Here is a 10,367-nt window from a genome sequence, read left to right on the forward strand (position 1 = left end):
CTGAGCTAAAGATTGCACTCCTGATCACTATAAGGCACAGTACCTTTAATCATTCTTGTGGCTCTTCTCTGAACCCTCTCCAATTTATCAACATCCGTCTTGAACTGTGGACACCAGGACTGGACCCTGTATCCTAGCAGCCATCAACAGAACCAAATAGAGGTAAAATAACCTCTCTAGCCCTCAGAATTCCCATATATACATCCAACAGCTGGCAACAGCTTCACTGGCTAACTGATAGGTCTCAAAATGTAATTGGCCACTACAACCCCCAAATCTTTTTCAGAGTCGCTGCTTCCCAGGATAGCATCCCCCATCCTGCAAGTATGGCCAACATTCTTTGTTCCTAGAGGTGTACTTTTAGCAATATTAAAATGCATATTTTTTGCTTATGCCCAAGCTAATCAAGTGTTCCAGATCCCTCTAAATCAGTGACCTGTCCTCTTCAGTATTTACCACTTCCCCATTTTTTGTGTTCTCTGCAAACCTTATTAGTGGTGATTTTGTTTTCTTCCAGGTCATGGATAAAAATATTAAATAGCATAGGGCCAAAGAATCGATCCCCGTGGGACCCCCACTAGAAACACACCTGTTGGAAGATGATTCTCTGTTTCCAATTACACTTTGAGACCCTTCAGTTAACCAGTTTATAATTCATTTAATATGTGCCATGTTAATTTTGTATTCTATTTTTTTTAATCAAAATGTTGTGTGGTACCAAGTGAAACATCTTACATAAGTCTAATTTTGTTATATCAACACTATTACCTTTATCAACAAAACTTGTAATTTCATCAGAAACTATATCAAATTAGTTTGACAGAATCTATTTTCCATAAACCCATGTTAATTGGCTTTAATTATACTATTCTCCTTTACTTCTTTATTAATCAAGTCCCATATCCCCCACTCCATTACCTTACTTGGGATAGGTGTCAGAATGACAAGCCTATAATTACCCCATGTCATCAGGTTTCACCTTTTTAAATATTGGTGCATTATTAGCTTTCTTCCAGTCTTCTGGAAGATCCCCACTGTTTCAAGACTTATCAAAAATCAACATTAATGGTCCAGTGAGCTTCTCAGCCAGCTCTTTTAAAACTCTTGGATTCATGTTATCTAGACCTGCTGATTTAAAAATGTCTAACTTTAGTAGCTTCTGTTTAACATCCGTCTAAGATACTAATGCAATGGAAAGTGTTTCATCCCCCTCATTATCTAATATGCCTCATCATCTCCCCCCACCTCCAAAAATATAACACAAATATTTACTGACCATTCTGCCTTTTCTGCATTACAACTGATAATTCTACCATTTTTATCTAATAATGGGCCAATATCACTGTTAGGATTCCTTTTGTACCTAATATATTTTTAAAACGTCTCCTTTTTGTCCTTAGCGCTGCGGGCCATTCTCCTTGGGACTCCATTGCTAGCATCTTTGTCATTATTAAGGGTGCTCAAGGCTGGCGTACACCAAGTCCCTAAGGTGCCAGTAGCGTGCCAGATGTACCACAGGTTGGTGGCAAGTGCTACAAGCACTTCAATTGCTAGGCCCCATAGGTGCAAACCCTCGTGGGTCCCACTAACCACTCAGACACTTGACCAAATGAAGGCTGGCAAGAAAGGGACAGATTGTGAAATCCTTTGTGTACAGTGGCCTAAATAGTTACAGCTCAAAGTAAAAAGAACAATTCCTATTTGGACATCTGGGGAGCAGCCCAGCAGAGGGCTAGAGCTCTCTTGGTGTAATGCCTGGGTTGCCCTCTGCACTCCATGGCTCTAGGCGTAGGCAGGGTTCCAGGCCAGGATCAGCCAGTGGTGTATCTCGCTGGGGCCTCTCTGCACTGGCTCCCTGCCCAAGCTCGGTCCTGCCCCAAGCTGCTCCTGGCTGCAATGTTCATCAGTCACAGCCTGCTCCCCATGTGGTTCCCCAGCTCCTGCTGCAGCCTGCTCTGCACACGTCTCCCTGATGGGTACCGAGCGCCTTGCCTCCCTGCTGTTCCTGGCTTCCAGACCACCACCACGTCCCCGACTGCAAAGTTTCTTTTTGCATCAAGGCCTTGCAGAATTTTTGCTCCCTTACCCAGGACGGGAATGTGCCTCCATGTCTCTCCCCTACCCCCAAGTGCGTTGATGGGAATGGTAGGCCCCTGCTTAGCAGACTCATTGTATCTGTATTCTCCCTTGGTTTAACCCATCCCTCCTTGCTCTGCCATGACTAATTCCTCTCCATTCTTGCAGACGTTTAGGGTATGTCTACACTACGAAATTAGGTTGATTTAATAGAAGTCGATTTTTTAGAAATCGATTTGATACAGTCGATTGTGTGTGTCCCCACTAAGCACATTAAGTCGGCGGTGTGCGTCCACAGTACCGAGGCTAGCGTCGACTTTTGGAGCGTTGCACTGTGGTAGCTATCCCACAGTTCCCGCAGTCTCCGCCGCCCATTGGAATTCTGGGTAGAGCTCCCAATGCCTGATGGGGCAAAAACATTGTCGCGGGTGGTTCTGGGTACATGTTGTCAGGCCTCCCTCCCTCCGTGAAAGCAACGGCAAAAAATTGTTTCTCGCCTTTTTTCCTGGGTTACCCATGCAGACGACATACCATGGCAAGCATGGAGCCCGCTCAGCTCACTGTCACCGTATGTCTCCTGGGTGCTGCTGGCAGATGCGGTACTGCAGTGCTACACAACAGCATCCCCTTGCCTTGCCTTGCGGATGGCAGACGGTACAATACGACAGCTAGCTGTCGTCGTCCTGTGGGTGCTCCTGGCTGACCTCGGTTAGGTTGGTCGGGGGCGCCTGGGCAGACGTGGGTGCTCCTGGTTGGCCTCAGTGAGGTCGGTCGGGGGCGCCTGGACATAAATGGGAGTGACTCCAGGTCATTCTCTTCTTTAAGTTTCGTCTAATGGAGATTCAGTCCGGCCTGGAATATCATGCCAGCTGGAGGCTTCTGCCTCAGGCTGATCTCCCAGTTGGCAGCACCGCGCGGTCGCACCTACCCCAGCCTACCCCTTGCTCCCCTGGCTCATGAAGCCTGGACAGTAGTAAGGAGCAGTTCAACTATAGGCTGAGCAAGTGCATAATGGTGGTAGAATGTGCCTTTGGGCGTTTAAAAGCTCGCTGGCGCAGTTTACTGACTCAGTTAGACCTCAGCGAAACCAATATTCCCGTCGTTATTACTGCTTGCTATGTGCTCCACAATCTCTGTGAGAGTAAGGGGGAGACATTTATGGCGGGGTGGGAGGTTGAGGCAAATCGCCTGGCCGCTGATTATGCTCAGCCAGACACCAGGGTGGTTAGACGAGCACAGCAGGGCGCGCTGTGCATCAGAGAAGCTTTGAAAACCAGTTTCATGACTGGCCAGGCTACGGTGTGAAAGTTCTGTTTGTTTCTCCTTGGTGAAAACCCATCCCCTTGGTTCACTCTACTTCCCTGTAAGCTAGCCACCCTCCCCTCCCCCCTTCGATCACCGCTTGCAGAGGCAATAAAGTCATTGTTGTTTCAAATTCATGCATTCTTTATTAATTCATCACACAAATGGGGGGATAACTGCCAAGGTAGCCCGGAAGGGGTGGGGTAGTTGTAGGGGCACCCCCTAGAATGGCATGCAGCTCATCATAGAAGCGGCATGTCTGGGGCTCTGACCCAGAGCGGCCATTTGCCTCTCTGGTTCTTTGGTAGGCTTCACGCGGCACTGCTGTGGGTTCCTGTTATAACCTCTGTCCTTCATGCCCTTGGAGATTTTTTCAAATATTCCGGCATTTCGTCTTTTGGAACGGAGTTCGGATAGCACGGATTCGTCTCCCCATACAGCGATCAGATGCAGTACCTCCCATTCGGTCCATGCTGGAGCTCTTTTGCGATTCTGGGACTCCCATGGCCACCTGTGCTGATGAGCTCTGCATGGTCACCTGTGCTGATCAGCTCGCTACGCTGGCCAAACAGGAAATGAAATTCAAAAGTTTGCAGGTTTTTTCCTGTCTACCTGGCCAGTGCATCTGAGTTGAGAGTCCTGTCCAGAGCGGTCACAGGGGATAGCTCCTGGAGGCCAATACCGTCGAATTGCGTCCACACTACCCCAAATTCGACCCAGCAGGGTCGATTTCAGCGCTAATCCCCTCGTCGGGGAGGAGTACAGAAATCGATGTTAAGAGCCCTTTAAGTCGACAAAAATGGCTTCGTCGTGTGGACGGGTGCAGGGTTAAATCGATCTAACACTGCTAAATTCGACCTAAACTCATAGTGTAGACCAGGGCTTAGACTGGCCCCCTCAATCTCCTAGCACAGCTAGAGACACAGAGTCTTCCTCTTCCCTCAGGAATCAAACCCTCCAGCTCGTCTCTAAGTTCCCTCCATGTGCCCAAGCACAACTTAGCCAAGTGAATTTTGTTTCTAATAAACTTGCTGATTCATAAATTACTGTCTGTGCACGACACCTCTATAATTACAGAAGCAAATGGCATGTTCTTGTCCAGTCTGAAGGCAGCATGCTTTGGTTTCTCTTTAAAGGGCTTGATTGTGCACTAGTGAAAGATGACCCCATGTATTTGCAGTACTCTGCAGAGCTCGCTGAGTTAGACACAATCTGCCTGAATTACTTTTATTTTAGAATGAAATCAAAATAAACCCCAAAAGTAAGTTCTCCATGGGTTTGAGAGCATGCATTGAGCACCTCCTACCAACCTGCAAAGAACAGAGCAGGCAGCAGATTCTGAGCAGTTTAAAGGTGCGGTACATGGAAAAGCAGCATGCCAGTCACTTAGGGCTGGTCTACACTGGGGATGGGATCGATCCAAGATACGCAACTTCAGCTACGCGAATAGCGTAGCTGAAGTCGAAGTATCTTGGATCGAATTACCTGGGGTCCAGAAGGCGCGGGATTGACGGCCGCGGCTCCCCCATCGACTGCGCTACCGCCGCTCACTCTGGTGGAGTTCCGGAGTCCACGGTGAGCGCGTTTGGGGATCAATATATCGCGTCTTAATGAGACGCGATATATCGATCCCGGATAAATCGATTGCTACCCGCCGATACGGCGGGTAGTGAAGACGTACCCTTAGAACTGCAGCAGGGTGAAGAACGGCAACTTGCCGGAGCTGGGAGTGAAAAGGCTCCTGTGCTGTTGCTGAGTTTCAGGGAACGAATAGGAACAGCTCAGCAATGATCTGACAGGCTTGCAGAGAACTGGTTCCCCCCTCTGTACCTGCTACGCTGGGGAAAGAGGAGCCAGAGAGGGGACTTGCCAAAGCTCACACCGTGAGGTGGAAGCAGCCGGGCCTGACTTCCCATCCTGTGCGCTGGTCCCTGCAGCCATCACTGCCTCATCACCATTCTCTGTCTGTCCAGAGTGCTGCCAATTGACCTTTTCTTTCCACTGAGCCTTTCTAGGGGGGACAGAGGTCGGTTTTTCCTGCCTTGTTCAACTCTTTGCACTCAGCCTCTGGGAGCATTCATGGACGCAAAGCCAGGGTAGTTCTACTTTTGAAACCCCGTGGAATGCCCAGAATATGAAGATTGCTTCTCTTTGGCTTGTTTTCCAGGTCCTCCAGTTTCTCCCGTGCTCTGATTCAGGGAAGCGGTTTCCCCTTTATCTCCTTTGTTGCAGTGATTCATTTCCCTGAATGTGAGGTTTGAGATTTGAAGCCCCTCAGCCGTACTCTCTCTCTGATTCAGAGATTTTAAGGCTGGAAGGGACCATTCTCCATTCCTGACCATTTTAAATCCAGACTGGCTGTTTTTCTAACCGATCTGCTCTAGGGATTATTTGGGAGCAGGTCTCCAGCCTGTGCAATGCAGGAGGTCAGACTAGATGAGCACAATGGGCCTTTTTGGCCTTGGAATCTACCCACCTCTGATCATCTCGTCTCACTTTCTGCATCACCCCAGCCAGAGAATTTCACCAAGTGACTCCTACATGGAGCCCGGAACATCTGGCTGAGTTAGAGAGTGTCTTTTTGAAAGACAAGCAGGCTGGGTTTAAAGACTGCAAGAGATGGAGAATCCACTGCACCCTAGGGAAGCTGTTTCAATGATTAATCACTCTCACTGTTAAAAAAACTGAACTCTATTTCTAGTCTGGATGTTTAGATTCAGCTTCCAGCCATTAGATCTTGTTATACATTTGTCCCCTATCATCAGACAGCTTTTTCCTGTTTACATATATACATAGACCACGGTAAAGGCAACTTTTCACCTTTTCTTGGCTTAATTAGAGAGGCTGAGCACCTTTAGCGTCTCCCTGAAAGGCACCTGTTCCAGCCCATGAATCATTCTTGTAGCTCTTGTCTGAACCCTTTCCAGTTTGACTTTTATCTTTTTGAAGTGTGGACACCACAATTAGACAGTGTTCCAGTATCAGTCTCACCAAAGCCGTACACCAGGGGTCTCAAACTCAATTTACCTTAGGGCCAGGGCCAGTCCTCAAATCCTGCCAGCGGGCCAATAAGGTCACTGAAGATGGTGTTCAGAAAAGAAAATGTTTATATTGTATTTTTTATTTTGAATTTCTTAGAAATAATAAAACTGTCACATGACTTCGTACAATTCTTCACCTACCAGAGAGTTTTTAGTGTTTGCCAGACAACCTGGCAACGCTTCAGTTCTGTCAGTTTGTTGATGTTTGGCCTCCGTGACTGAGCAGTTGAAACCTTCAGGATTGCAGCAAGGTGGGCATCAGAGAGTTGAGTTCGGTATTTTCACTTGTTTATATTCATTGTGGAAAAAAGTGACGCTGCCTCCAGGGCTGACTCTGCCCGGCGACTAGTGATGCTATCTCTGTCCCTCGCCCCCAGCCAATGGGAGCTGCAGGGGGCGGCGCCTGCAGCAGACAGAGCCAGCAGCGTGGCTGCATGCGTCTCTCCTCCGCGGGCTGCAGTGGGGAGGTTCTCGGGCTGCAGGTGGCCCGTGGGCCAGGCCTTTGAGACCCCTGCCATACACAGAGGGAATAGAACCGCCCGACTGCAGCACAATATCCCCCTTCCCCCTTACACAGCACGGGCCGCATCTAGGCCCTGGCTCTAGCTCTTGTTCATTAGGGAACTGCTCGGTTTTGGGATTTTATTTTTTTGAAAAATTAATAAATAACCTTTTAAAAAAGATTCACAGAAGTCGGTGGGTACTTGGGGAAGGGAAGCGGCTAAACGTTAACCTAGCACATAATCCCATGGACAAGAACGTAAGAATGGCCAGACTGGGTCAGACCAAAGTCCATCTAGCCCAGTATCCTGTCTTCCGACAGTGGCCAATGCCAGGTGCCCCAGAGGGAATGAACAGAACAGGGAATCATCAAGTGATCCATCCCCCAATCGCCCATTCCCAGCTTCTTGCAAACAGAAATCCTGTCTCTTCACAGCTACGCGAGAGTCCGCCTTTGTCCACGCCATTGCTTCGGCCGGCGTGGCCTTCGCTGTCACCCGCTCCTGTGCTGAGGGCACCTCCACCATCTGCGGCTGCGACTCGCACCACAAGGGACCCCCAGGTGATGGTTGGAAATGGGGGGGCTGCAGTGAGGATGCTGACTTTGGCGTTCTGGTTTCCCGGGAGTTTGCAGATGCCCGAGAGAACCGTCCGGATGCCCGATCAGCCATGAACAGACACAATAATGAAGCAGGCAGAACGGTGAGTGCCTTCCCCACCCCACCTGTCTCTGCCACAAAACCCGCACATGCTGTAGTCCCCTGGCATGTGCAGATGGCCTGATTCAACTCCCACCAAGTCAATGGAAAGACTCCGATTGATTTTCATGGAAGGTGGATCAGGCCCTGGCTGCACGTACAGCCATGAATAAACCCTGCCATGCACGCAGCCCTAGTGTAACCGCCGAGCATCTCCACGTACTGACCCAATGTCTCTCTTCATTCAGGCTGGGGCAGGATAAAACCAGGGGGGTAACGCACTTGGCACAGCTAGTCACCCGGACCCCATGCCCTACCCCACTGATGCACCCATGCTCCTAGGATAGCAGCCTTCCAGTGAGTCAGTGTTGGCCACATTAGCAGATAAGACGCAAGGGACCTTATTAACTCCTAAGGTAGCATCTGAAAGACCAACATGTGGCGCACAATGATCTCCAGCTCACGTACTTTCCACGCTCCCCATGGGCAGGCTGTTGTGGTGCAGGGAGTGGGAGGGGAATGCCAGCCAGGGTTTGCAGCTCTTCACTTGCCGGAGAAATCCAAATTAAGATACAGTCTTGGTGCTGGTCACTGGAGCCCTCCCCTTTCCTCCAGGTCTGGGGCAAAGCATGTCTTGAGCTACAGCTTGCTACACAGGTATTCTGTGAGCATTGTAACCGCATTCTCTTCCCAGGCCGTTTTCAAACAGGCAGCATTACTCAGACAGGTGATTTATGAGGGGTTGGGTTGGGGTTTTTTGCCCAGCTGTACCATCTAAACCATTAAACAGACAAAGCAAAGGAGTTACTCTCCCTGCAGGCTGTAACAGCACCTGTACATGGGAACGCTTGGTTCTCTTTAACGCCGCTCTCCTACTCTCAAATCTTTTACTCTCACGAAACTGGCAATACATCCCCAACTCAAAGGCCCAGGGATTTTAACAGATAGCCAGGGATTTTCTACTTCACACGGAGGTGATTTCTTTGCAGCTGGTCTTGCCCAGTGCAAGTTTCTTGCAGAGACCAATCCTTAGAATGACAAGCCCCCGTCCCTGTCTGCGCCAGGCTGACAGAGGGAGTGCACAAGGACGAAGGATTGTCGTGTTAGTTTAGATGTGGCACACGGAATCAGGGACTATTCTATTCCCAGCTCTCCCACAGACTCACTACTTGGCATTGAGCGAGTCGATTAACTGCTCTGTGCCTCGGTTTCCCCAACTGTATTAGCGGGTTAATAGGAGGGGCATGAGTCTAAATCCCTGAGTGTTTGTAAAGCACTTGGATGAAGGCCCCAGATAAGTGCGGATTAGAATTGCGCTACTTTCTCTCGAGGCGGGGTTGGCACTCAGGAATCATCCGTTAACACTCTCTATTCTGCCAAACATCGCTGATGTACAGAGTCTTGAATATTCAGATTTGGCCGGATATTTAATGTGGTTACTTCTGCTTCTCCGATAGAAAATATTTTTGTTCCTTCAGCCTTCAAATGTCAAAAGCAAAGCTGGCTGGTCTAGGATAGTCCAGATAAATCTAAACCAAGATTTTGAGACAGCAGGATTTAATCCTGGGCTTTAAAGACTGCGTTTTACACGTCTCAGAATTGGAGATTGATGTTACCTGCATCTTATGGCTGAGGAAACAAAGAGGCTTATGCAACATTTTTCAAGTAGGTCCCAATTTTCGGAGGTTGAGTACCTGCAACTCCAGTTGAGGTCAAGGAGAGGTGCTGGTGCGTGAGGCTTCTGGAAAGCAGGTCGGGAGCTATCTCAAGATGGGCAGCCCAAATTGGGGTCAGCTGGAGAGTTTTGGCATACATGACTTGTCTGAGGACACACAGAAAGTCTGTTGGGCTCACAGAGCAGTGAGGCTCTGGAACAGCCACCTAACAAGTGTAGTGGGGGCAAGAGACCTACCTGGCTTTAGGATGGATCTTGATACATTTATGAACCAGATGATATGATGGGGTTGCCTGTACTAGCAGGGAACTGGACTTGATGACCCAAGTCTTATGTTCCTATTGCAATTCATGTTTCCTGCCTCCCACTCTGTGCTTTAACCCCAAACCCTTGCTCCTTGATGCAGCCATTGTGCAGTGATGGGTCCATAGGCAATATCGCAGAGGGCATTTAGAAATCAGACGTGGGCAGGCTTCAGCCCAGGCTCAGATCAGAGTTGGGGTAAATCCATGCGACCTCAAAAGAGCAATTTGAAACCAAGCAGGTGGGGCTGGAGCTTCCAGGCTGACTGTCTACTTCTTGTCTTTTGGACAGACGATCCTGGATCACATGCACCTGAAGTGTAAGTGTCATGGCCTCTCAGGAAGTTGTGAGGTGAAGACCTGCTGGTGGGCACAGCCAGATTTTCGGGCAATTGGTGACTACCTGAAGGACAAGTACGACAGCGCCTCTGAGATGGTGGTGGAGAAGCACCGTGAGTCCCGGGGCTGGGTGGAAACCCTACGGGCCAAGTATGCCCTCTTCAAACCCCCAACCGAGCGAGACCTGGTATACTATGAGAATTCCCCCAATTTCTGCGAGCCCAACCCAGAGACCGGCTCCTTCGGGACCAGGGACAGAACATGCAACGTCACCTCCCACGGCATCGACGGATGCGACTTGCTGTGCTGTGGGCGCGGCCACAACACCAGGACTGAGAAGCGGAAAGAGAAGTGCCACTGCATCTTCCACTGGTGCTGCTACGTGAGCTGCCAGGAGTGCATCCGCATCTACGACGTCCACACCTGCAAGTAA

At 49.4% G+C, this 10,367-nt stretch overlaps 1 protein-coding gene across 1 annotated transcript in view; it reads left to right on the forward strand.

The window, feature by feature from the left end:
* The window catches only part of WNT3 (Wnt family member 3), a 91,115-nt gene extending 80,748 nt beyond the window's left edge, over positions 1-10,367 (forward strand). The window contains exons 3-4 of the mRNA XM_065422514.1: positions 7,357-7,622; positions 9,888-10,367. Coding sequence (XP_065278586.1) covers positions 7,357-7,622; positions 9,888-10,367 — 746 coding nt within the window. The remainder of the gene's footprint in view (positions 1-7,356; positions 7,623-9,887) is intronic.

This window comes from Emys orbicularis, chromosome 25 (assembly GCF_028017835.1).
Source record: "Emys orbicularis isolate rEmyOrb1 chromosome 25, rEmyOrb1.hap1, whole genome shotgun sequence".
NCBI lineage: Eukaryota > Metazoa > Chordata > Testudines > Emydidae > Emys > Emys orbicularis.